Raw genomic sequence first — 27546 nt, forward strand, 5'->3', positions numbered from 1 at the left:
TGTACCATCAGTAGCATCTACTAAACAACTTATAGATTTCACTGGATTAAACTTTAATGAAGTGTTAAATAAGCAGTAGATTTTAAAAAAAACAAAACATTATAATGGATCTATTTTACAGATATTAGATACAGATAAGGACAATGGAAGTGGAAGGCAAATAATATCGACCCATACTCGGAGTTTTGATTATCCTGCTTTTGCAAATATTTTTTTATCCCACCTAAAAGTCAATTTTCAGACTGCTTTGACAGCGCTTTGTAGTCATTCTTGATGGGATCATCTGTGTGAGGTCATGCACAATAGCATAAACAGCATAGCTGTGTGAGGTTAGCACATCCTGAGGGAATGTGTGTGCTGAAATCAACTGTGTACTATAAGTCGCTCTGTTATACTGTCAGCATTTCTATACTTTCATCATAACACCTTCAACAGATCTGCCGCCTGCCTCAGAAGCATTTAGGTAGCACTTGACACCTCCTATGCAGAGTAATTAAAATCACGCTCTAGTGTCAGAACAACTCATCCTACCCCCCCTCACCTCATTATACCATATGTTCTGACGAGTATTTGTACCTCTAACATCAGTTGCCTTGACACTAAGTTTGAGTGAAGCGAGGAAAAGCGTCACTCAATTATGAACATTACTTGAAGATGATGGCTAACGACAAAACAAGGTGCCTACAAACGTACAGAAGCATGAATCTCACTATTTCCGTTTTAAAAAGGAATGAATATAATTTTGTCCGTTTTTGCCGATGGCTTAAAGGGCGGCGCTGTCTGTGGGGGTGTAACACAAAGCCACTGTCTGTATCCATGTATGCCACAAATATATCTGCTTGTGTATGTGTTCCGATTATACCTGAAGTGAGTTATTTTTTTGAATTGTTCGAGCATAAAAAGGGGCCTAATTCAAAGCAGGGGCAAGTGCTGTGTCTACACATAAAAGACAAAGAACCAGTTTTACATTTTGTCCTCAGGCACTTCATTACCAGCACCATATCACAAAAACACATAATTTGTTCTCATTTCTTTAGTTGAATCTATGAAAAATGCCAATCATGACACAGTTTGACAGTCATAGAGTAGAATTTTTGTATCAACAAGCAGCTGTTAGCTGAAAACTTGGCTTATCTAGGCATGGTGTGCAGTGTGGCCATACAAATGTTTGACGGGACTGGACAAGCGGCAAAAGACGAATTTGCAGGTCTAAAAATCTATCTACAGTAGATCAATAGTATCTGAAAGCCAAGTCCTTAAGAAATAGGAGGCAAAATCCAGCAAAGACCTAATGCAGGACTTGAGAGGTTGATCCATTTACTGTTCACTGAACCCTCATCACACTTTGTCTCAATGGAAAGCAAATGTGGAGAAAAGGCTAAGGTATGTCAAATGACATAAGAGTATCAATATGCAACACCCTCATTTTTCAGCATGACATATAATGTGGATTTTAAAAAATACATGCATCGTGGAACATTGTCAGTTATGGATTGGCCTCCCCGGACCCTGGACCTCAACGTTATTGAAGTAGTGCTGACAAAGAATGGAACAAAAGACAGCCAACATGCAAAGAAGATCTTTTAATGTCTCAGAGGAAGACTAGAGAATAATTTCTGTAGAGAAATTACATCAAAGCTTCCCTAGGAGAGTTCAAGCTTTGCTGAAGAATAAAGGCGATCATGACTTCCAAGCTTGTTGTCAATAAATGCCAATAAATTAATAAATCACTTTACCAATTTATCATTTTTCAAACAAAATATAAAGAAGTGAGGCATGACTTTGTAACCACAGTACAGTTTGTAAAGGCTTACAAAAAAGCACATTTGAGGGGAATTTTAAGCAAAGAGAAACTTTCCCAAACTTCCAAGAGTTTGCGTTTCAGGCTTGGGGAGTATTAAAATGATAATCAAATGATGTGTGTTTTTGCACATTACACATGCACTTTATGAATACAGCTTGTTAAACAAGCTTACCTGTTAACTTAGAAGTGCATCCTCTCTGAAAATAAAAAAAATGGTGGCAGTGGTCAAGCTGACTATGTCTATCCTTTATAAACAGTCTATGCTTTTGGTCTCAAACTTGAAACTTCATCACTTCCTACTGTCAGCTCAGACAGGGTGCAGGCTTCAACATCATATCATAACGTAAAAAAACACAAATCCAAAGCTATTTTCCATTGCACAACAAATCCAGCTTTAGTGAGGATGAACCTCACAAAATGTCTAAATATTACACATAAACCACCTCGGTGTTATTTGCCTGTGGTCTGTTTGTTTATTTTATGGCGAATCATGGAAAGTCATGGTCCTTTCATGCTTCTGCACAGAGCACATTATCTGCTCATATCCAATAAATTCGCATTTGTTTACATTCCTAGTACTGCGGTTTTCAAATGATTGTTGCTGAAACATCTGAGATGACCCCAACATGATGGAGGGAAAACTTCAATTTAAAAAAGAATCCATAGCAAAACAATATCCCGATAAGTAAGGGATATCCACAAACACCATCAACAGTTTTCTTTGTGGTAGATTCGAGCGGGAAGTATCTATAACTGTAACTATACTTTATTTATATGGAAACAACCTCAAATAAGCTTTATGAATAACATATTAGAGCTGCTTCAGCATTTACCATATGAACTATATGAGTGATAACAGCTTGTTATTCACATGCGAGCATACAGTACAGCAAACGTGGACACTAGAGAGATTTTCTTTAAACATCTACATGCAGATGGGTAATTTCCATAATATGCATGCCTTTATTTTTGTCAAGTTTTCCAAATAGAGTAAATTAAAGGCAATCTAACTTTGAGCAAATGTAAATGGCTTAATGGAGCTATCCCCTGTAATTGCTCCACTCAGTCAAGCATTCATTAAGTGCTGGGGAGGTTGGCTACCCTGTACTTTTTATAAACAAGTACAACGAATTTTCTCCTTGAGCAACTTTCACTTCAGATTTTCACCAATTTTACTTCTCAGATCTTTTCTAAGAGCCATAGAATGATAATATATGGAAGGATTCATTCTTATAAACAGGTCTTTGAAATGCATATGAAATTTTTTACATGCTTCCTCACTGAATGTCAACATAGATTTTATATATACTGTTTTTACTGCCTGTGGACGGCTGTGTTCAGACCAGCTTCATGTTGCGACGTATAGATAATACAGCAATTTTCTTAAGTTAAGTTAAGTGTGTCATTTGAAATATGTAAAATATGTAATTAACTTTTCATGTTAATAATAATAATAATGGATACTTTATTGATCCCCATGGGGAAATTACTTGTTTTTCTCTGCATTTGACCCATTCACTCAGTGAAGCAGTGGGCAGCCCACTAAGCAGGCGCCCGGGGAGCAGTGTGTAGGGACGGTACCTTGCTCAGGGGTACCTCAGGGTAGCCGTTAAGTGGATTCGAACCGCCGACCTTCCGATCATGGGGCGACCACTTTACCTACTGAGCTATCCCTGTTTATGGTATGTGGAGTATTGACACCCTAATAGCATCCATCCATGTGTGGGTCTGGGTCATGCAGGCAGCAGACAAACTAGGGAAACCTACACCTCCCGCTCCCAGACCACCTACTTGAGTTCATTCAGGGAGGATACTGGAGGTAACACATCCCCAGAATACCCCATCTAGGAGGGCTCCTTACTAGATGCCTGACCCATCTCAACTAGCTCCTTTTGATGTGGATGAGTAGCAGCTTTACTTTGGGCCCTCCTGATTGACCAGCCTCGTCATCCTATCTCTAAGGGAGAGCCCACCCAATCATTAGTGAATTGCCACCTTCTCTAGTGGAGGGGTTTGTTTGCCCTAGTGATTCCAGGAGCTGTGTGGACTTCCAAGGCAAACTGATGAGGGGCCAGATTTTACAGCTTGAGAAATAACAGCATGCTGTTTATATGCAATTTCATGATGTCACTGTTCTGACCCTTTAGGAGACTTAGTGGGAGTTAACAGGAGAAGTACCATAAGAACTAATGCTGGTATGTTGGTAATAGTGTCAGACACATTGTTGTTTTGTCTGTGCAATATGCATTACAAATAAACCTTACTTAATTTACTTTATTTTACTGTCCAGAAAATGTATACCAGCTCATACCGCTAGTTCTCTTAGAGGCGGTTAGGTGGATGTTGCTTTATTGAACTTAGCTGGAACTGGCGTCACACAGATATTCAAGCAAGGTTGTGATGCACTTCAGTATGTACCACTCATCCCAGAGAAGCCAAACTAACGGTCACAATAACCTAATGTCATCGGATGTGTTGTGAATCATTTCATCACTTCTAAAAGCACAAGCAATCAAATCCATTTCAGCCCCTTTTCACATCCCTGAATACAATAAAAACTGCAGAGCAAACACTGCAGACTGCTCCAACTGAAATTACAAGCTCTCCATCCGATTAGTTCTCTTTTTTAACTTTCTAAAACAATTGCTTGTTTACTGCAAGAGCCAAGATGACAGCATCTTTATTCAATGATCCAGCCATCAGGAAATTATTGTGTTCATCGTGTCTGGCCTCTTGTCATTTCACATTACTCAGCAAACAGTTTACCTGCCCACACAAAGAAAAGCATTTGGCCAAAAGCCTGAATGGTCCCCATAGTTTGATGTCATTCACCATCTGTGCTGAAGGCAGAACCTCACTACAGCCTTATAGTGAAGAGACAATGAAAGAGGTGAACCTGGGAGGTTAATGTATACTAATACTTTACACTACACCATCAGAAAGGAACATTGGATAAAAAGGACAAAATTAATGGGGCGTTTTTTTTCTGTAGGTAGCAATAGACAAGCCTTTTAACCCATAAATAATTTTTGGTTAAATAGTTTTGAAAGAAAAGGGGTCTTCAACTTCAGAGCAAGTTACAGAAAACAATACTTTTATATCTAGCCAGCAACTTTGGATTGTGTCAGCTGATTGATGCTTCTTTTCCACATTACTCAACATTTTCAGCTAATTAATGTTTAAAATGTAAAATGGTAGCTGCATACGTGCAGTCTGGCTTTAACATGCTTTGACAGAGAAAGAATTTTTAATTGTTTCTGCTCTTTATGGCTCCGTATTAGATTCAAATTATGGGGGCGGGGGGGTACTGAGTAATTACAGCCATGTTTATTCACAGTTACATTCTGCAGTTTGAATGCAGTTGGAAAAATGAACATAGTCATAATTAAAGTGGAGCTTTTTTTAATACTTTGCAAAAAAAACACTTTAGAGGAAATTCCTGCCTGAAGTCTGAAACCCAGAGAACCCTGAAGGATGTTTTTCTTTCTTTTGTTTTTCAGGCCTTTCATTCAGCTATCTTCAGTTGTTTATTCTGTGGGTCGTCCAGCCTTTGGCTTTGTCTTCGGAAATTAAAATGCACGCTGAACTGGGTTGAGATTCCGTCCATTGCGCAGTAGTCCACTTCTTTACCTTCACAAGGTAAAGGTGAGGTAAGGTGAGTCAGTAAACAAATCCAAATTAATATTTTAGGTGAACAGAATCCAGCGAACTCTATCCTATCACTACTTTAGAAAAGTTTTCCCCACATCATAAGCACTGTGTTCTTCCCGTAGGCCATTTGGCTAATCAGAAGACAGTTGGTTTTGAGGCTGGTGGGCATTAAAGAGCTGAGAGCTGATATTGCCTCCTTCAGCACACAGAGGCTCAACCACTGGGCCAAATAACATGTAGTATGATACAAATAAAGATTTTTTTTTTTTTTTAAAAAAACCTTTGAATAAAGTAAAGCTCTGGTAGAATCCCAGAATGAAAATATAGAGGTAGAAATGAGCATGACCTTTCTCTAGCAATATACTGGTGTATACTTGGAAACAGTGTTTGTAATTTCAGGCAGTGTGCTTCACTTTCATACAAGAAAAAGATATGAGAGTTAGAAATACCAGATACTTGAAAATATTAAATTATGAAACACAAATTCAGCTCCAGTTGCAAAAGTATAATTTGGAGGAGGTGTTTTAGTTGCATGAAGCTGTTAGATGTTGCTTTTAAAAATAACAATAGGTGTTGTTGTCATGGTCCACCCATCCTTCAGGTGAGGACCTGCCTTCTAGCATTCTTGTGTCCTTTTACTCTCTCTTGCTCTCCTCTCTCTGTGTAGCTGTGTGTGTGGCTGGCACTAAGCACTCTCTTAGAGGAGTGGGTGTGGTCCAGGGAGGACTCATCACAAAACTTGCTCTTCTCTCCACTTATTGCAACTTTGTCATTGTACTCATGTTGTAGTATAACTCAGGCCAAATACTTCTGCTTTGCTGCGCTCACCTTTTGTCCTTACCTGAGCTTACCTTCTCCATCCTGTGGTACCACAATAATAACCTGCCTGACCCACTCTCGCATTCCTTCAGTTGGAGACCTGTCTATCTCTGGTCTATGGAAAACTGGAAGCTTGAACCTGTGCTGGAAAAGTAAAAATACCCACATGAATACCTACCTAAGGGCATTTACCTAATTGAAGTCTTTGCTTCTAGAAAAACTGATCTTGAGCATAATCTGTTGCACTTAGCTGAAACTTGTTAAAATCATTCATCTGTGTCCTGCATTTGAGTTCCTCAGGTTGCACTTTAACAGTTGTTCTTAATGAGCCAAATTAGCATGGCCTGCTAATTTTAGCAACTTGAATAAAAAATAGAAAACAGTGTTCTGTTTTTTTTTGTTTTTTGTTTGTGAAAGAAAAGAAAGAGTCCATGCTGCAAAGTCTTAAAATACAGAATATCACTCTTACAACAGTCTGATGCACACCTGTTAAAGATGTCCACTGAACGTTTGCTAGCTAATTAGTCACTGGTCAGTTTGAGGAAACGGTTACAGGTACTGTGTGAGAGCAATGCTAAAAGAATGAGCAGCAGTATGAAGTTGGAGGCAGAGAACAGTAAAATAAACCATGATAATCTGATAATCCCCAAACACAACATAACAAATCTGAATCTATATGGCATGGGCATCTGCTGTTTTTGACCACAGCTGTCTCTTTGTTTGAGGAGGGATGATCACTTAAAGCCCCAAGCAAAGTCAGATCGAGGCTTATTTTGAGAACAGCAGGAAGTGCAGCATCACCATCTATAGGCTGGTACGGCAACGACACTCTTGAGCCTTAACAACAGCTGCTTTTTACACAGTGCCTGCTCACCCTGCAGACACACATTGTGCCCACAAACACTGCTTTCAGAATCAATTACTCACACACCACAGGTCACATAACAGTTCATTACTGTTCAACTACCAGTGATTGTTCAATAGTGAGCCTATTACAGAGATAAACCTCTGCCAAGACAAGAGGAGAACAATTAAGACATTTTAATGATGCTTTTAATGTAGATGAAGAGATGAGTAAAAATAAGTAAATAAAAACAGATGACGTGGTTGAGAAAGAATAGGTGAAAAAGGTAGGAGAAAGATTGTAATCTGTTTAATAGAGAAGCTGGATTCTAAATTGTTATTGATCAGCTGTATTATATTAAACTTCCTGACCTTTAATCTCAGTATCTCTAATATTCTAATGATCAGTGCTGTTTCCTTTGTAGCAGAACAACATTTTTAAAACTCCTAAATGAAAGAAGCTGCATGTTTTTCTCCACTGACTCATACAGGTAGTTCAGTTCAGCAATCTCTTCGATGGCAATTCACTTGAGAGACAGTCTGCAGCGTTAAAGTCTCTGCTGTAGCTAATTAGGTCACACTTGACACACCTTTTCATATCTTTCTCCGTGGCAATTATTCTAGCAGAACACACTCGTGGTAAACAGAAAGTTTACTCTTCGACTTCCTCCAGTTTTTAAATGTACTTTTTCGTTCCTTCACTTTCTTTTTCCATTCAGGTCTCCAGATTCCAAAGTCTGCCTCCTCGGTGGAAAACCACCACACTTACTTTAGGTTTCATCAGATGAAAATTGAGTTGTTGGAAAGAACATGAAAGAAAACAACAAAATTGCAACAACACAAAAAAAAGCTTCCGAACCAAAGAATCACCATGCCCTCATATAGATAACATCCATGCAAATGTTGACCTCCTGCAGCATTTTTACAGAAATACAGAACGGTGGGTCATGAAATCATTTAATTTTCTTCCAGCCTGAATGCAGCATTGAAAGAAAAGGTCTCCGTTGCCTCTCTGAGATTTGCGCTTGACATTTGAGAAACATATTGCATTCTGTTTTTTATGGTTTCTGCAGTCAACAGACACGAGCTGTCTCTGACAGTTACACTTTTTGTTTAATAAAAAAAACATCACATGCAGGCTGTCTGTGGAAGGATAGAGAGGTAAATCTGTATCCAAATAAGTGCAATGGCATTACTATTAGGATCCTTTCCTGAATGAAAAGTGCCAGTGCAATAAAACATTTGAAATGTGTTATGGTATGTGCTTTAGGTATCAAAGGTAAAGGACTATCTGATGTGATTATTCTAATCGGTTATTCCGAAGTACCAAATCAGCATAAAGTAAAGCATAAAGTCGGCTAGCTTAGTCCACCGATTTCCAACCTGATTGTAAGTCCCCTCTAAGGGTCACAAGTAAATGTGGGAGGTCACAAGATGATTAATGGGAAAGGAAACAAGGGAACATAAACTGTTGCCGTACACATTTGTATTAATTTTTGAGAGTTTTTCTTACTGTCTACCACTGATTACCTTCATAATAGAAACACAGCTATGAAAGAACGCATTGTCACTTTCATAAAGTTCACTTTTGCTATACGCACATATACATCATCTTTCACAAGGCCCCATTAAGCACTGACCTGGTGACTAAGATGATATATCATCTATCTGATATTGGTATTGTACTTTTCCATCATGTGAATGACACACAGGCTTTGCTGCCAACGTGAATGGATCCATTCATTCTTTTGTCATATTTGAAAAATGACCACTCATCATAAAGACTTACTGAAACCTTGGGCTGCACTTAATGACCACTGAATGGTTCTCGGTGTGTCTGATAATTTGCAGCAGTATTCAAATTGACATGCACAACTTACTGCAACATGTTCGCCATTAATGATGACCAAGAGCTGTGCTTACTCTCTGCTAGGTGAACCTGAGTTCCAGTTGACATAATAGAAATCACTACAAAAAATGCACAGATAAGTGGAGAAAAGAGCAATATTTAGACTCATTGGTTAACAAAGTCCTGCTGGGAACCCTCAAGCTGATGGTTTTTGCCTCCACCAGAAAGCGAAGGACAAGCGCACTCATACACTAGCATTAGTCACCTGGTAAAGCATAATCATTTATCCTCCTTTGGGACTCTAATGGCGACCATAATTTATTAAATCAACACCATATATTACTTCAAATTTAAAATTAACATACACTCATCAGGAAAAAATGTTGTATGGTTAAAGGCTAAGGAGAAACAAGTTCTGTTTAAGTACAGACAAATGGACGTCTTCTTGTAATCATCAGAGTCGCCTCCTGATGGTCATTAGAAATAATACAGGTACTTCTGCATTAGCTTTACTTGTCAGACCCTGACGTTAGCAGTCTTTTAGGTGCAGTCTATGGGAGAAACCTAGGGCAGAGAAGTCTAGCTAGACAGCACCAAGGATGTAATAAGGAAGGTAAAATATGTTTTGTAATTTAAATGTTGAACCTATAGAGGCTGGACACAGTTGTGGGCATTGATAGTTATTTGTCTTTCTGAAGTAACCCCGTGATGGACCGGTGGCCTGTCCAGGGTGTATCTCGAGCTCTTTCAAAGCTAGGATAGACTCCATGAGTATGGATGGATGGATGTATTCCTTTAATATTTAGGGGAGCTCAAATGTGTGCTCATAAACCAGACCGAATGGCTAATGATTACTGGTATCATGTCTTTATCTTTTATCTTTGCTGCTGTGCGGTGTGTAGCGCCCAGATTGTGAAAAATCCAAGTATTGACAGAGCTGAATTATCAGACAGACATTATCTACATTTATGTGAATGCTGAATTCTTCTGACAGGTGTAATTAGCGTCTATTGTTGCAGTGAAGAGAAGGCTGACAGATGATACTCGCGATAACACTGTTATCAGAGCTGTTAATGCAGTCATTATGTAAAAATGATAATGGCTTTTATTTGTCATTGCAGAAATCATTCAAAGAGGTTTTTCTTGCTAGAAGCTTGCTCATTAAGATGTTTTGCATTAAAGAGTTAAATAATGTGTATAAACACAATCATATTTCAGAGAACTGTAAAAAAAAGACTGAAACATGAATATGTTATGAGCCTGAGAGCCATAAATCAAGCAAAAGACAATGTAAGTGTCATAATGTTGAATTATTTCAGAGAACTCTGTATGTTTGATCAATGCTTTGAATCTACCATGAAAACGCATTTCCCTCTTCAAATGCTCCCCGCAGAGCGTGGTCTCGCAGTGAAAAATAAGAGCGAAAGAGCGACAAGAGAAAGTTAGCTGGCAAGTACTGGCTCCCCTGGCGTCTTTTCCAGAACACAGCCAAGATGGCCATATTGTGTCTCTAAACAAATCGAATGGTTGGCACTGTGACAAGTCTGCCTCTGTGGTGTTCAGATTTACAGAGTCAGCACGACTGTGCTCCTTCATTCCCAGGTCACCACATGCAGCAGCCAGCAGGGAGTCTTGGTCGTGTTTACTCTACTGCTGGATGGCAACTGTCATTAGTCTTTTGGCTGCAACGTAAAAAAAATAATAAAAAAAGAAGGATTGATTACTTTGTTCAAAGTTTATAAACTAAATGCATCTCCGCTTCTTTCCAATTCATTAAGCTATATTGTGACAAAAGGTTCCTGCTGGGTTGAGGCTGAGCTGTTTCTATATAATCGCATTTGTCCCCAAGCTTGAAGGTTTCACCGAACTCTTTCTGTGTCTGCACAGAAGACTTACAAACACTTTTCAGTGTGTAGTTTTGTTGCTTGCATTCACCAAATTCATTCATAAAATGAAAAAAATATTCTGCTAGAAAAAAAAAGCATGAATGGTTTGGTTGATAAAATGTCAGAAAACTCAAACAAATCACAAGATTTGTCCGGCCAGCATAGAGAACCACAACACTGAATTAAAGCTCATATTAATTGCTTTACATTTTATAAAATGCTTACATTTTACAGTCTGCAGCTATTTAACAGTAAATTGTACTGAATCAAAGAAAAGAATAATTGATTCTAAAAGTAGTATTTTACATTTACTCATCAGTTAAACTACAAATCCTTTCACAGGTTTGGTTAGATTTAGACTACAGAAGGACTGGACTGAAAGAGCAACAATCTGAAACAATAAACCACTCTGAAAAAATCATATGTATATGGACCTTTGAGGACCTCTTATATATTGCCATTTTTCCCGCAGAGGATAGTTTCATAATCATGAACAACTTGTTAGGTAATGACCAGGGTCACAGCTGAGATAAACTAAAAATCTTTAGTCTCCTGTGGCAAACAGCCCGTGCATCCACCCTTACTCTCTCCCCTGCAGACTTCATAGCTCTGTGAGTCACCACCAATAAAGTGACTGATGCTAAAAATGACTGGTGCTGTCATTTGTCTTGGGATGTCTCTATACAGCTTCTATAGATGGACCATAGAGGTTGTATCTTATTGCTGTACTGATTTATATTAGATTGCTTATAATTGTTCATATTATTTTATGAGCGCAGCTTTCATATACGCTGTGAACCCAAAACATGAGAAAATACTTGTCAAAGTCATCCAGTACAAGACCATAAACTTCCAGCTTATGTGAGCACAGAGCTGAATCAGCAGCTCTCTGACACTGCGTGAACAAAAACGAAGCATTAAACTTTTATTTGGTGTTTATTACAGAACTGTTATGTTGGGGGTTCTGCTTTTGTGGTCACTCAGTGTATATTCTATAGTGAATAAATACAATTTGCCCACTTTCATAAGGAGACCATATAAAGAAGCTCATGCTGTCAGAGACAATTACTGCTATATATTCCCATATAAAGCTGTTATCTCTAAAGAGTCCAGAAACCTTTTTGTCTATGAAACAGAAATGGCTTCTCTCTCTGGGGCAGTGAATGTCTATTTTTTACGACAGCTCTGCAAAAGAAATGTCTCTGCAACACACACCTACACAAACAACATACACACACACCACACATTCCTATACACACACACACGGCAAGGATTTGACAGCCTTAGACGCATACATCCATTACCGACTTCCCAACAACAGCCCTTTACAGGCAAATAAAGGGTATTTGTGTAAAAGCTGTAAAAACCTGTCACACCTCCAGTTATGTGTGTCAAGCTCTGAGCAAAAAGAAAGAAAGAAACATGTCCAGCGGGAGATAAAAGAATCGATAAAGGAAAGAGAGATAGTGAAGAGAGAGAGAGAGATTAGCCACATATGTGCTGTGTACTGACTGGGATGCAAGCAGGCTAATTGCTCGGAGACCAACATGAGGCACTGGGATGAGAGGATGAGGAGCGTCAGCCTGTTGGATCGATTGTGCTGGTGATATATGTGTGTGTGTGTGTGTGTGTGTGTGTGTGTGTGTGTGTGTGTGTGTGTGTGTGTGTGTGTGTGTGTGTGTGTGTGTGTGTAGGAGAATAATGATCAGTTACTAAGCACATGTACACAAATATGGAAACAGTATTCTGATCATTCACTTGCTTTAGTTACATCAAAGTAAAATTACCACAATGTATTTACATTTAATTTAATGCAGCCACTGCTGGTTGTTTGTCTGTCTATCTCAGCCAGGGCACACTTAAAATATATATATTTTTAATTTTCCTGTTTAAATAAAGAATAAAGGTTTTTTTTTAAACTCTCTATTGAAATATCTGAAAAAATATATATTTTTCTGTTGTCTATTAATTATATTAACTATAAATTTAGCCAGTGCAGAGCTACCTTGAGCTTGCATTATTCCTAATGGTCAGCAGGGGGCAAGTGTTCTGGTTTCAGCTCCCTTACCTGACTAGTGATGTGTCGGTCACGAACGGAATGGCTCTTAGAGCCGGATCTTTGACGTGAACGACGCGAACCGGCTCCTTATCGCGAGCCATGGGTTTTTTTTTTTCTTTCTCTCACCCTCTCTCTCGCACTTGTGCTTTACGCTGGGCAGGGGGCGGTAGTTACACTCAGTAGCACAGGAACAGAGCAGGAGGGAGAGACAGAGAAAGAGCCAGGGACAGCAACGTCACATTAGAAAGGTATAGTAATCATCCACAACTAGTATTTTCAGTTGCAGATGATAAAGGATTCAGAAAGTTTATTCATGCAGGCCCATATGACAGAGAATATGCATGTTCTTTTTGTTTTCACATTATAATTTATATTTAATTGTGTTGTGGTTTGCAGTGTTTTGTGTTGTTTCACTTTAAATTTGTAAAAGGAAGAAGCTGAAAATTTAAATAGTTAAAAGTTGAATTGTGAATAGTTGATTTTTGTATTATTTGATTTATTTATTACATTTTATGTGTTGAGCTTTTGTTACCTAGTGGCTACATAAGCCATCAAGTACCAACGACCGGATTTGGTGTGTGGTAATAACAGGTAAATGAACTTTTTTTTTTTTTTAAGGATTTGACTATATATAAATGCTTGTGTATAAATACACAAACAATACACATGTGCTTTCATGCTTTCAATTGTGTAATTTAAGTGATCTAGGTAGCACTGTTTTGGAAGTTCAGTTCATGCTAGAAATGTGTTTTGGAGTTTGTATGTGCTTTTTGGAGTTTGTACGTGTTTTGTCTCTAGGCACCGCATATATTTATATATAAACATATATAAATAAAACCACTTTTTTTTTACATTAGTAATTCCTTTTGTGCATAATTTTATATTATTGATAATAATAAATTAATTAAAGCAACAAAACAACCTGAAGAGCCGGTTCGGAGTCGAAGGAGCCAGATCTTTTTAGTGAGCCAAACCGAAAGAGCCGGTTCTCTAAAAAGAGCTGGAAATCCCATCACTATACCTGACCCCGGTAAACGCTTTTCTCAGGATTTCAGTTTCAAACGCTACTTTCAAGACTTATTTACAGCATTATGTTAATTTTGTAAACTATACGGCCTCATATAGAGTGGAAAATGATAAAGAATCACTTGCACATGAACTTTGGGAGTTCTTTCATTTTGCTGGTAACATACAGCCTGCTCTGAGAGATTGCTCTTCATCATAGAGGGCCCACAGCTAGAGACATGTGGTTCGCTTGTACATGGGAATTCCGGCTCTTTTTAGAGAACCGACTCACTAAAAAGAGCCGGCTCTTTCGGCTCCCAACCGGCTCTTCAGGTTGTTTTGTTGCTTTAGTTAATTTATTATCAACAACAATATAAAATTATGCACAAAACGAATTACTAATTAAAAAAAACAAACGTGGTTTTATTTATATATGTTTATTAATAAATATAATAAACTTTTATTTATTCAATACACATAAAATGTAATAAATAAATTATAAACAGAAAATCCAACTATTTACATTTAAATTTTTAAATATTTAAATTTTCAGCTTTTTCCTTTTAAACAAATTTAAAGTGAAACAACAGAAAACACTGCAAACCACAGCACAATAAAATATGTGCAAAAAATATGCAAAACAAAAAGAAGATGCACTTTCTCTGTCATATAGGCCTGGGATGATTTTTTGGGAGAGTGTTTTCCTCCTTGGAATTGCATACATAAGATTCACTGCATGAATAAACTTTCTGAATCCTTTATCATCTGCTACTGAAAATAGTCGTGGATGATTACTATACCTTTCTAAAGTGATGATGTTGTCTCTTGATGTTGTCCCTGGGTCTCTTTCTCTGCTACCTCGAGTGTAACTACCGCCCCTTCCCCTCTGCTCAGCGCAAGCACAAGGCTCATGTGCAGAGTGAAGCAGAAAAAATGTGCGGCTCGCATCGTTCACTTCAAAGAGTCGTCTCTAAGAGCCATTTCGTTCATGACCAACACATCACTATTGTACACCCACTGCAACTGGATGTATGTACTTTGATTTCATCCGACGCAGTGTGTGCTCATGAGTTCATAATAATCCAAGAGATTTTTGGCTACACCCGTAAGCTAAGAAAATGGTGAAAGAATAATGGAAATTCCGAAAAAGTTGACATGTGGGAGTCCAGGCGGATCAGTCAAGGCCCAGTGTTTCTGACATCCAAATATTTGCATTGATGAATTCTTTCTGTTGTCACACAAAGGTCCTTACAGAGTTCACTTGTACATTTTCAATCAGACTAGCTTGCTTTTTAAAGGCTTATGGTGGACTCTTGTTGTTTATGTTTAACTGTATTGACATGTTGTAATAGTATTTTAATTTCATAACAGTGGCAAGCAAGGGTGTATCTGGGCTAAATGCTACCATCGCCTTATTGTCATAAAAGCAGGTCAGACACATAATGCTGCGCCTTACGACTTTTCTTGTGCATACCTGGTTACGATGACAATGAATTGCCAAAGAGGTTTTTAAGCTTTTAATTAGGAACTGATGCCACGGACCAAAAGTAAAATTATAAAATAGAAATTGAGGGAAAAAACTCTTGAAAAAATTGAACTTACCAAGTGAAAAAGACCAGAAGGGCTGGTGCTTGAGCACCACCTGGGGTCCATCTGAAGATTTTCATTGGGAGTGACCAGAAGAGAAAGGACTAGAATTAGTATATCACAGGGACACAGAGAGGCAAGGCTGAGATGGATTGGGCATGTGCAGAGGAGGGATAGTGCATATACTGGATGAAGGATGTTGAAGACGGAGCTGCCAGGCAGAAGAAAAACAGGAAGGCCACAAAGAAGATTCATGGATGTAGTGAAGAAGGACTTGCAGAGGATGCTATGGCAAACCCTGAAAGGACCAACAAAAAGAAGAAAAATGTTTTAAAAAATCTATTTTTTAACCCTAAAGTCTCAAGTATTTAAAATGAAAGTTTAATACAGTAACTGGTAACATGGTGATGTGACTGTTTTGCTTGTAAAGAGTGGACCGTGCAAAACTACAGATTGAACGTAATTGCAGGTAAAGGTCAGGCACGTAGAAATGTATTTAAAAACATATAAAAGAATATAAGTAAAATGAACATATAAAAAGTAAAAGTACTCTTAATGGCCCTTTTTTCAGATGGTTTCACTTATGTGCACAATTTGTGGGAATGCATTTTATGTAAAACCTCAGTTTTTACAGTAACCCGTGAGAAGCTGAAAGTGGAATAAAAAAATATTTATTTTCCTTCAAATGTAGTGGAGCAAAAGTACAAGAATGCAAATGGCCTCTGATCACACATTGGCACACAAATGGTGACAGAATTGCTATGCAAGACGCCGACCTTCCCAGTGGGAGGATCTCGGGGTTCAATTTCTTGCTCAAGGACACTTTGACAGGAGGAGGTGTTGTCTCCTCAAGTACTCCAACCCTGTGATTAATAGACAACCTCCAGAGCCGAGGTTTCCCCACAAAGTAACAAGTTTGGTTGGATTATATTGGACGGCTTTACCTCCTTCACCTGTGACAAGTGACCGGCACCACCTCTGTCAGATGACAATGGAGATTTAAAAGTCATGTGATGAAGATGACTCTTGAATATTTGTCAAAGACAAGTAAAATGTGAGCTGTCAGTGTCATTTGTTAACCACCAAGCAGTAGGCCTAGACAAAAAAGCATCATTTACACTGCCACCATGAGCAATGAGAATTGGCTATAAAATATTCCACTTGTCATCCTCATCCACTTAACTCCATTTCACACATGGATCAGTTCTATCAGTGGCAGCTCGTCCTCATTTAAAACCATTAATGACTTTCCTGCAGAGAATTTAGCAGGATGGATGAGATTACTTTGTCATTTTTGCACGTGTGTATGCGTGTTGGTGTCCTATTCATTTGCTCACATATCTATTTGAAGTAAGTGTTTAATTATTGTGGTGTTTGAGCCCCTGCTACAATGTGCTCTGTCAACATTTGTATTGAAATGAATGATGAAAGATTTAGCACATTAAAAAAAATCACATTAATATTGGCTTTTCCTTTTGTATCCGTTTAGGAAGACCCTGATTGTTATTCATCATCACTTACCTCCATCTCATGCTTAGCTCAGTAGTGGCAATAGTAAAGAGGATGGGGAGATTGGGAGTTTGGGGGGAAGTGGGGCGGTTGGGGTAATGACAGCACACAAGCTACAGCTGGGCAAACATAGGAGGTGCATTGTGTAAGCTATCTAGTGTGTCACTGCCTCTTAGTGGTGGCTACGAAAGCTGCATGACTGATTCATCTTTATTAAAAGCTCATCCCCTTCCTAGTTTCTGCGACTACGTGTGCTTCTGTTAATTAAAAGACCATCAAAAGGGTCCTTTGGATTCCTAATAGAAAAAAATAGTGCATATGCTTGAGCTCTGGTCCTGTAACCATCAAACTCCCAAAAATAATACATATGTTGTTTATATGTACACCACAGCATTTGTAATGCCTGTCTCTCTATATATATATACATAACAATACTCTTAAACAGGGGTGTCAAAGTCATTTTAGTTCATGGACCTCGTAAATACATTAAAAGCTTGGGCGCGGCTCCTTGGCTAAACAGTCTTACTGCATCGTGATTTCTCAGGCAATTGAAAACGTCTTTGTCAATAAGAAGGCTATAAAGCTCACAATGACTTAAACCTCTGGTTATTAACAGCTCAGGCCACCATTCTCATGGCTTGATCCACGGATAACACCTTGAAAAATGATGCTTTCTAATATAAGAGGATGGGAAGATCAAAATTTAGGCCTTAGTTCTCTGCAGTTTCACACGTTGGCAAGCGGTCCAACAGACCAGTTCTATCACACGGACTATATGTTGATTGATTGATTGATTGATTGATTGATTGATTGATTGATTGATTGATTGATTGATTGATTGATCGATTGATCGATTGATTGATTGATCATACTTTATTCATCCCGAGGGAAATCGGGTTAAGGCTGCCAGCCGTGCCAGCGCCATCTTACCCTTCCAACCATACATACATTACACAAACATCACATGGGGAAGACAGGTCAGAGAGGTATAACAATGGAAAATACACAACATGAGGAAAGACGAGGAGAAAAAAGATCTCCCCCCAGACTGAGCTCCAACAGGGAGATCAGTTTGAGAACAGAAAAAAAACACCTCAGCGCATACAAAAAGCACATGACTATCAATACACCATAGAAACACAAGACAAGCAACAGGGGCGGGTCCGGTCCTGCAGCATATCTGCGCTGGTCCAGTCGACCGCCATCTTCCCCGGGAGGGGACAAGCATCAAAGGCATTTGGAAAGGGAGGGGGGATGGGTGTATATCAGTGTTGCACTCTCCTGCTCTAAATAAACAACATAAGAATAAATTCAAACTTTAGTAATGCAATAATCCTTGCAGGAAAATCCAGAAGGAAAAGTTAGAAAGTTAGAATGAGTCTAGAAGAAACCAAAATGTGCATGTGTATGATTTTGAATTTCATTATAATTTAATATATTGGAAATACAAACAGACATATAATTATAAAGGAAAATGGATAACACTGTAACAAAAACAAACTGGAACAGGAACCGTTGCCTGCGACCCATGCATGTAAAGAAAGTTGCGTTAATCCTATCAAATTATCAAACCAATAATCCATCAAAATATGGAGTGTGCTCCCTGTTTCTGTACTGCAGTCCTCTAGGATACGTCTATAGTTTGATTTATAGAGGCCCTGGGCTGTATGCGGCACATGTTCCTCATCATCAGTGTCACATCTCACATTAAAGAGATCAAGCAAGCGAGAAAGCGTTATTTATTTTTATAGCGCTTTTCACAGACAGGAGTCACAAAAATGCTTTACATCAGGCAGGAGTTTGCTGAGTGATGGAAGGAGAGATTCGGCTTTAAAGTCTTTGATGCATGTTTTCTTGCCATCATCAGCTGCTAAAGAGAACAGATGCTTTAAAGCAGCCCCATTATCCACGTGAGCTTAGATTGAAGACAGAACAATAAAGTGACCAAAACTTTTTTTGCATGGTGAATGCTAATTATGTATTCACTTCCTAGAACGGGGGGGGTCTTAGACCTAAGGCGCCGGCCTCCCGTTACATTTCAAAAGACTCAAATTTTCAATTAATTTGCAGTGACCATCACAAAAGTATAATAAGCTTTTCAAATGCTACCAGCACCATCTCCTATTTTGATGAGTCTCTATTTGATTATCCCTTTCAAGATCATTCATTTTAGCAGGAGATGTAGCACCTTACTTTGATCCATGTCCTCAGGCACAAGAAACCTTGTAAAACCCAAAATTGTTTGGGCGGATCATAAAATAGGATGAAGGGATTCTCCTGTCACCGCGGGGAGTTTTCTTGGGTTTATGTAACACTGATGTGTTAGGAGAGAAATATCACTCTCTCTGTTTCAGCCCACTTCAGCCGGGATAAATTTTACCTTTCGGATAGAATGGAAAATGTACAGTACAAAAAAAAATTTAATTAGCAATACGCTTAATCTGAGGTTATTTAAATTCATTTAATTCAACTGAAACCTCTTATCCAGAGACATCCAAATGAGACGTGTGAAGTGGCCATCCATAGCACACCCTGTCATATTTCTAGCTGTTTTATGTTCCATGTTCTAAAAGTTTGGCCATCTTGGCTTTGTTCCATCATCGTAAAATTAATCATGTCCTGGTTTAAAGCCAATACTTTCTTTGTACTACTCATGCAGTTCATTTGATAACTGGTTCCTGGAAAATTGATATTTAAATCGATGGATTCAGTAAGAACTGTGCAGTGGATTAGAAACGATAGCTACAGATGTTGATCCGACAGATATTGATAATCAAATGTAATTATGGCAACGTGGCCAGTCAAAGAGAAAGTATATACATGTGTACAGTACAGCAGCACGTTCAGCAATATCACCTTACATCTGTACATTTCTATACGTCTCTGTGTAACACTCACACTTGACAGTTAAAGGGATGTGGGGGAGTGTCTGTTCCTGGGGGCATGTGAGATGACATTTGAGGCAACATTCCTGTGGCTGAAAATGGGTTTAATTTATCTTGTCAAAAGTATCAATAAAACCAATATATAACATTGTTCTGAGTTTCGTTATCACTGTCAGTATTAGCAGAGCTAACTCGCCACATGGTAAGAAACACTACAGGCACTGCTACTGAACGCAGGCATGCATGGAGCAATCATATCCTCAGTTTCATTACATTTTTTCATTGGGTATTTGTTTAGAATACCTTATCTGTAACATACACATATGTTACATACATGTTCAGTGAAGTAACTGAGACTCGATAGTAAAAAGAAGAGCTACGTCTATGTGTCGTAATGGTGACATTGGAAGAACCTTCAGCTTTCAGGCCCTTCTCCCAGAACCAGCTCCCAGTATGGATTTGGGGATGAGACATCCTCTCTGCTTTTTAAAACCTTCGTTTTTGGTAAAGCTTATAGTTGGGACTGGATCAGGCGACCCTGTATTCACTCTTAGTTGCTGCAGTAGGCCTAGATGGCTTGAGCCCTCCCATGATGCCCTGACTGTTTCTTCTTCACTCACCTCTTTCACCATGTGTTCATACACCACTCTGCATTTAATCACTAGTTATTTTTAATCTCTGGCTAGCTACCACAGTATGTTTTTTTATCCTCTACCCCTCTCCTCACCCCCAACCGGTCATGGCAGATGGCTGCCCCTTCCTGAGCCTGCTGCTGCCCTAGGTTTCTTCCTGTTAAAAGAGAAGTTTTCCTTCCCACTGTTGCCAAGTGCTTGTTCAAAGGAAGTTGTTTGATCGTCAGGGGTTTTTTCTGTGTTATTGTAAGGTCTTTACTTTACAATATAAAGCCCGCTGAGGCAACTGCTGTTGTGATTTGGCTCTGTATTAATAAAACTGAATAGAATTCAAAAGGAAATAATGTAACCTTTTAAAATACTGACATGTAGCAGGTTATTATTTTTGATCATTGTTTCGATACAAAGTAATAAAACTCACATCTTTGCCTCTCCTTTGTTTGTCTCTCAGCTCTCAGTTCCTCAGGGTGTATCTTTTCTTTTCCCATAAGTGTGAAAGGTATATTTCTGTACATTCTTTTTTTATATCCTTTTTGGATCAGGTATACCCGTACCTGGCATACCTGTTAAGCAAGAGCTGGAAGTCGTTTGTCCTCCTGGATCCATATTTTCCATCGTTTCACAATTCATCAATAATATTGTCATCTTGTATTCCGTGTATACTATCAATAAATTCTGTTCGTGTGACCTCTGCTGCATGTCTGAAGGATCCATCCTCTTTCCCCATTTTCTTCCAAAGATTCCTTCCGATTCTTTCCTACTGGAACTCTCCTGGGAATCCTTTGGGTTTCCATGATTTTTTCCTCAACCGAATTGGGGGTCAGATTATAGACCGTGTCATTTTCTGTACAGATTGTCGAGCTCTAGGGGGTAACAGTAGGAGGTGTGATTTCTGATGTCGGTGTACTGACTAACAAGCTGCTTGTGCTGCATTTTTTTAATGTCTTTGATAGTGCAAACCCAAACACACTTAAGTTTTTAGATTGCTAGACTCTTGATTTATATAGTTCAACCCTATAGATATCAGATAAAAACACAATTTTCATAAAAATGACAAAATAATGACATGTCTGTACGTGTCATGAGGGGGGGGGGGGGGGGGGGGGGGGGGGGTTGGAGTGCATGATCCTGTTCAGTATATCTGAGTTTACTCAAGCTACACTTTAACAGATGAAAACATCAGGGGGTTCACTGCCTTTTAAAAGACATACACTGCCCCCCAGTGGCTAAAGGTTTTTTATGACTTTACTTACTTCAAATAGCTCCAAAAACTGTTACCACCTTTAGAGGGCCCCCTTGTCAAAGGTATTGTAGCAGATTTCCCCTCCGTTTTCTCTGCCATACAGAAAGATCAAAATACTTCATATTCTAAAGTATGAGACAAACAAATTGTGTGATTGGGCTTGTTGTACTCAGCGAAGAAAGGATGAGATTTAGTGATGTGACAATATAAGAAAGAGCGTAAATGCCATTGTGTGCATTCACAAGCAGCAGGAGCAGATGGCATTTCAGAACCAATCACCATTTCAGATTCTATTGCCCAATCAGTTTTACATTTATATGTAAAGTAGCTTTCTGTTCCAGCAGACCAACAGATGGCTTGAAATGTAAGCTCAGGGACACTTATGTAAAGACTTTATGACTTCTGGTTTCCCATTCCAAACCAAAAACAGGTTTTAAAAATAGCAAATGGAGGCAATGGGCAGACATTACGACACGTAATGTGATTTTATCTCATGACAGTGGAGAAGACGTAGTGTTTAATGGCTTGAAATATTGGGTGCTCCACTCGAGAATGTAGTTTTATTTATTATTTTTGTTGTTTATTGCCACTTTTGATTTACTCCATATCTCAAATAGACAGGGGTACTCAGGAGAGTTAGAAGTATAAATAACATAAAAGGGCTCCTGGGCTGGATTTAATGCAATAGTCTCAAGGGAACTACATATGAATAGTTCATATGTATTTAAGTCCACAGGTAGTTATTAACTTGCTTTTGGGGGTGGTGTTTTAATATAATATGTATGTAATTTAAACTTTTTTACAGTGTATATATAAGTGTATGTGTGCGTGTGTGTGTCACACATGGTGACATGATGAAGAGAGCATTCAGAAACTATTTTTGTTTTATTTGTTTTTTTAATATATTTCTATTTATTAGGTAGTTTATTATCTAACAGCAGAACGGTGCAGTTTAATAATACATCTTAATTTTCTTAATGTAATGTAATGTAAAATCTATGCAGTACACAAAGTAAACAATGTGTAAAGTGCATTCACTGAATCAGAATTTCAGTGGCTCAGTGTAATTCCAGTAACTGGATCAAGTAAGTTACAAAGCATAAATATAGGCTTACTTTTATTAAATTCCACCACAGTATGCTGTTGATTTGCACTGTTGCCTCATGTTGGGTAAATTGGCCATAGATTTCCATTTGTCAGCAGCCTGCAGTTGGTAGTTTATCCACCTTGGACAGACAGCTGACCTGTCCAGAGTGAACACTGCCTCACACCCTATGGTAGTTTAGATGGATGGATGATATTGTGAAATACCTTCAAATTTTTTAACACAACTGGGCAACCGTTTCATGAGTTGCAGAACAAACAAATGGTGAAGGTACAGTTAAACTGGATACAGATTAACAAAAATATTTATGTTACCAGTGCTTTAACAGCTGTAATTGAGTGTAAAGCATGCACTTGATATATTGAAGCTGACATAACACAGAGAACTAAAAAATCTTGATATTTCAAATAAATTTGTCTAATTTTAATCTTGTCTACTGGCCTAAAATAAATAAGCCAATGGACTAGGTTGTTTTTTTCTTTATGTAAACCCTATACCATCTTAACAAATGATGAAGTATCACCACAGTAAGTGCCTTCATTAAGGCACCTTTTTATATGCCTTTGCTCAGATATGTTTCTGCAGATAAAGGGAAGTCAACAAAGAGAAAACTGCTTCTTTCCTGCTTATTTTTTTCTTTTCTTCTTACCACATATTGAGATGTTCCAGTAGATTAAAAACTGATCAGTGGAAGACAAGTGAAGGAAAATAACTGCATACAAAGAGGAGCGATTTTGTTTGATGAACAATAAGTTTGAAAAAAGTAAAGAAAAAGAAGCCACTCATTTAATGGCCCTTTTCTTTGGTTTAATAAAACAATAAAACAGACATTCACATTGAATACAAATCAAGTCTACAAAGAAACAGCACTTCCTTTGCTAAAAAAAAAAGTTTTCCAGTTTCACTAAAAACCTGCTACATATACGTTTCTGTTGTGTGCTACATTCAGATTAGTCCTCTAACAAGCGTAATTTCTTTATATCAGAGTGCAGCAGTGCATCCCACTTCACACCTGCAATGCTCGATGAGTAAAAAGCCACATTTGTCATGTGCTTGGTCAAAGTTCCTTAAGGCATTTATATGTGTATATATATATATATATTATAACCTGGAAGTCCCGAGGTCAAAATGGGAGATGCCCCCAAGGGTGGTGGAGAATGACCAAGCTAAGATCCTGTGGGACTTCCAGATACAGACGGACAAAATGGTGGTGGCTAACCAACCGGACATAGTGGTGGCAGACAAACATGAGAAGACGGCCGTAGTGATCGATGTAGCGGTTCCGAATGACAGCAAGTCAGGAAGAAGGAACACGAGAAGCTCGAGAAATACCAAGGGCTCAGAGAAGAGCTCGAGAAGATGTGGAGGGTGAAGGTAACGGTGGTCCCCGTGGTAATCGGAGCACTAGGTGCGGTGACTCCCAAGCTAGGCGAGTGGCTCCAGCAGATCCCGGGAATAACATCGGAGATCTCTGTCCAGAAGAGCGCAGTCCTGGGAACAGCTAAGATACTGCGCAGGACCCTCAAGCTCCCAGGCCTCTGGTAGAGGACCCGAGCTTGAAGGATTGACCGCCCACAGGGGCAAGTGGGGAATTTTATTTTATTTTTTTATGACATCTTCCATCTATGGCACGAAAAATTTAATTCTCTCCAAACCAGGAGCAAATTCCACTGAGGATTGTTCACATATCTTCACCAAACAGTTATACAGTCATAACCCTCATAGCCAAAATACTTTTGATTAAAAGTGTAGATTAAAAAGGCTGACTTTTTACATCTTTACATGGCACTCGTGCAGTCACCTTTTGTGCTATACATTCTCTTTAGCATGCACTGCACTGTGCCTAACATGCATGCAAAACAGCAGAATCACCAACAGAAAAAAAAACAGTGAAAGTAAAGAAAAAAAGAAAAAAAATCCTTCTCGCTTTAGAAATAAAATTATTTTCAATAGCCACAACAGACAACTTATTTACTAAACAGAACTATTGTCTTCATGCACAAAGGAGAAGTAACACAAAATACAGTGTCTCTGAAAATACTGTTTACAGTTTGTGCAAACACAATAATGCTCCTTATACTGACTTTCTTCGTAAATGAGGGAACTCCCGGAAACTATGGCCAAGTGAGATCCTGCTTCCTGGCGAAGTTAGTCCAGTGTTGTCCCTGGAACTTGGTGAACAGCCCTGAATCCTGTAGGAAACTGAGTTGTAATAAACAGAATTAACGTGGCAGCCACGATGTTCACTGTGGGACATAAGAGGGCTATCGCAAATCTCTAAACGGTAGCACATGCAGGAACAGAGGGAGCTAAGGCTCGACTCCTGTCTGCTTCTGCCTGCCTTTATCTGGAAATGCAACCTGTGCCTGCAGGGGCTTTTTCGTCTTTCCTGATCCACCGGAGAAGAGATGAGGTTGGTGCGACTGGTTCCTTCCTCCATCGGGAGGAAAAGTGTGCTATGGCTGTGCACCATGTTGCTCCTGTTCCTCTCACTGTGGCTATCTCTGCTTTGTTCCCCTAAAACACCAAGGCCCAGGGTCCCATCCAAAAAGCCTCTGTCTCTCTTCATTGAAGCCCTTTCTTGTGCATCCCGTCGCTCATCCTCAGTGTTCATGGTGAGAAAACGGAGCACCACTAAATTAAGAAATGCCCCGATAACAGTTAATCCCACCAGAATGTACATAAAGCTGAAAGCGACATAGGGCGTTTTCTCCTGGAGGTCCTCTTTTTTCTGCAAAGCCACAAAGTCCCCAAAGCCAATTGTGGTGAGTGTGATGAAGCAGTAGTAGTAAGCATGGAAGAAGCTCCATCCCTCAAAGTGGGAAAAGGCTGCGGCGCCCACACACAGTGTTCCGATGCAGGACAAAAAGCCCACCAGGACCATGTTCTCCATGGACACCTCAGTGCGTCGAAAGCCCAGGCATTGTTTCAGCTTATGTAAGAGATAGCGGACAAATGTGTTCATCCTCTCTCCCAGGCTCTGGAACATAACCAAAGTGAGAGGAATGCCGAGTACAGCATAGAACATGCAGAAGATCTTTCCAGCATCTGTTCCAGGGGCTGCATGTCCATAACCTTAATGCAAAGAGATGGAAAATGTAATGACACTGTGACGCATCATGAAGCAACGCTTAGTTGGTAAAACATGGAGCAACTGTCTATTTTTAATCAACACGTCATTAAAACCAAGCCTCAAATATTGCATTCTTGCAGAAAAAATAATGTTGTGCTGTGAATTACGAAGCAAGCAAAGTGACACATCACCCGTCATTTCCAAAAACATAAAATAAAAAAGCAGAAGAAGCCTTACATTGACTTACCAATGGTAGTGATTACTGTTATGGCAAAGTAAAAAGAGCCAGCAAATTTCCACTGTCTCCCGGCGCGATGGGGCTCAGCTTGCAGCACTACTCTCTCGATTTCGCGGTAGTCGTCCTCGGAGAAGCGGTACTTCTTCTTCATTTCGTTGCGCTTCTGCTCCAAGATGCGCCGACGGGAGCTCTCCGACTCAGACTCCAGCGCGTCAAACACCGCGGCGCCCACCAGCAAGTAGGAGAACATGCAGAGGATGAGCGACAAGGTCCGGACGTTTTGCTTCTTCATTCTCGGCATCGGCACGAAAGTCGGAAGCACGGGCACGGTGTTACAGGTAGTACTGTTCTTCAGCTTAGACTCCACATTGGTTTTGCAGCCTGTTGCGTGAAATGTAATTTCACGAGGGGCGGGTGGGAAAATAACGCCTTTAACTCTTGACTGTGTTATGGTTCAGACGTCTTCTTTGTTTTTAAAACGCGCATATTTTCCTGTGCGTACCGAGAGCTATCGGCTCTCTGCGCCGTTATCTGTTTTAGTGGCCTCAGCTCGCCTTTTCGCATGCGCAAAACAATCACCAATAAAGAAGAAGAAGAAGAAGAAGAAGGAAAAATGTTTGTGTATATCTATATAACATAGATATATAAGACATAGCACAAAGTACAAATATTTTTCGCGGATGTTCAGTTATGTTATGTGCAGCAATTTCTATGCCTATTTAATATGAAGAGGTTTGCTCAGCACCATGGACAGCAACCAGTGGGATTTCACATTTGACCTGGCACTGTGACTGCACATACTAAGTGGAGGCTCAAGAGGCTGTGAAGCAGGGAAAAGGTTCAGGTGCGTTTAATATGACTGAAAATCTTTGCAGACACCAAATCTGGGGAACAACATAACCATTAAAAAAGTTAAAAAAAAAAAAAAAAAAAAAAAAAAGCTCAAAGTTCTAACATCTGGTCGTGAAGTAAGTAATCCCCAGGTTAAACGAAAGTTAATTAAAATCCATTCAACTGTACTAACATTAAAATGAAAGCCTAATTTAAGCCTTAAATAATAAAAAATAAACATGTAAAGGTCCTCATGAGCTAAAGACATGGAAACAAATAAAATATCAGGTAAGACAGTGTTTAGAAATCTGGCGTATTGGATTTTTTCTATAAAATAGATCAGTAATAAAACAGCGAGAAAAATGAAGTAATAGAGATATCAACAACAAAAAAATTAAGGAATCAAGTTAACAGTAAAAATTAAATAAGACTGAAGGAATAAAGTAAATATATACATATATATAGTTTATCCCAAATTACAATGTGGTCAAAAATACAAACGGAAGTTAATACAATCTTAATTCCTT

At 39.0% G+C, this 27546-nt stretch overlaps 2 protein-coding genes across 4 annotated transcripts in view; both read right to left on the minus strand.

Moving 5' to 3' along the window:
• LOC143414406 (uncharacterized) overlaps nucleotides 1–17108 on the minus strand; it is a 31217-nt gene extending 14109 nt beyond the window's left edge. The window contains exons 1-4 of one of the 3 annotated variants that reach the window (XM_076878703.1): nucleotides 17025–17102; nucleotides 15690–15801; nucleotides 15519–15569; nucleotides 6297–6418 (exon numbers count right to left, since the gene is read on the minus strand). In XM_076878703.1, coding sequence (XP_076734818.1) covers nucleotides 6297–6418; nucleotides 15519–15569; nucleotides 15690–15801; nucleotides 17025–17035 — 296 coding nt within the window. In that variant the 5' untranslated portion in view covers nucleotides 17036–17102. Of the gene's footprint in view, nucleotides 1–6296; nucleotides 6419–15518; nucleotides 15802–17024 lie in introns of all 3 variants that reach the window. The other 2 variants (XR_013095034.1, XM_076878702.1) reach the window with 2 other exon arrangements.
• A 6879-nt stretch (nucleotides 17109–23987) lies between these two features.
• kcnk15 (potassium channel, subfamily K, member 15) lies at nucleotides 23988–26711 on the minus strand. Its single transcript, XM_004546202.2, has 2 exons — nucleotides 26198–26711; nucleotides 23988–25952 (listed from the first exon to the last, which is right to left on the minus strand). The coding sequence occupies exons 1-2, from the start codon at nucleotides 26487–26489 to the stop codon at nucleotides 24952–24954; spliced, it is 1293 nt and encodes a 430-aa protein (XP_004546259.1). The 5' UTR covers nucleotides 26490–26711; the 3' UTR covers nucleotides 23988–24951.
• Between the last annotated feature and the right edge of the window lie 835 nt (nucleotides 26712–27546).

This window comes from Maylandia zebra, linkage group LG20 (genome assembly GCF_041146795.1).
Source record: "Maylandia zebra isolate NMK-2024a linkage group LG20, Mzebra_GT3a, whole genome shotgun sequence".
Classification (NCBI taxonomy): domain Eukaryota; kingdom Metazoa; phylum Chordata; class Actinopteri; order Cichliformes; family Cichlidae; genus Maylandia; species Maylandia zebra.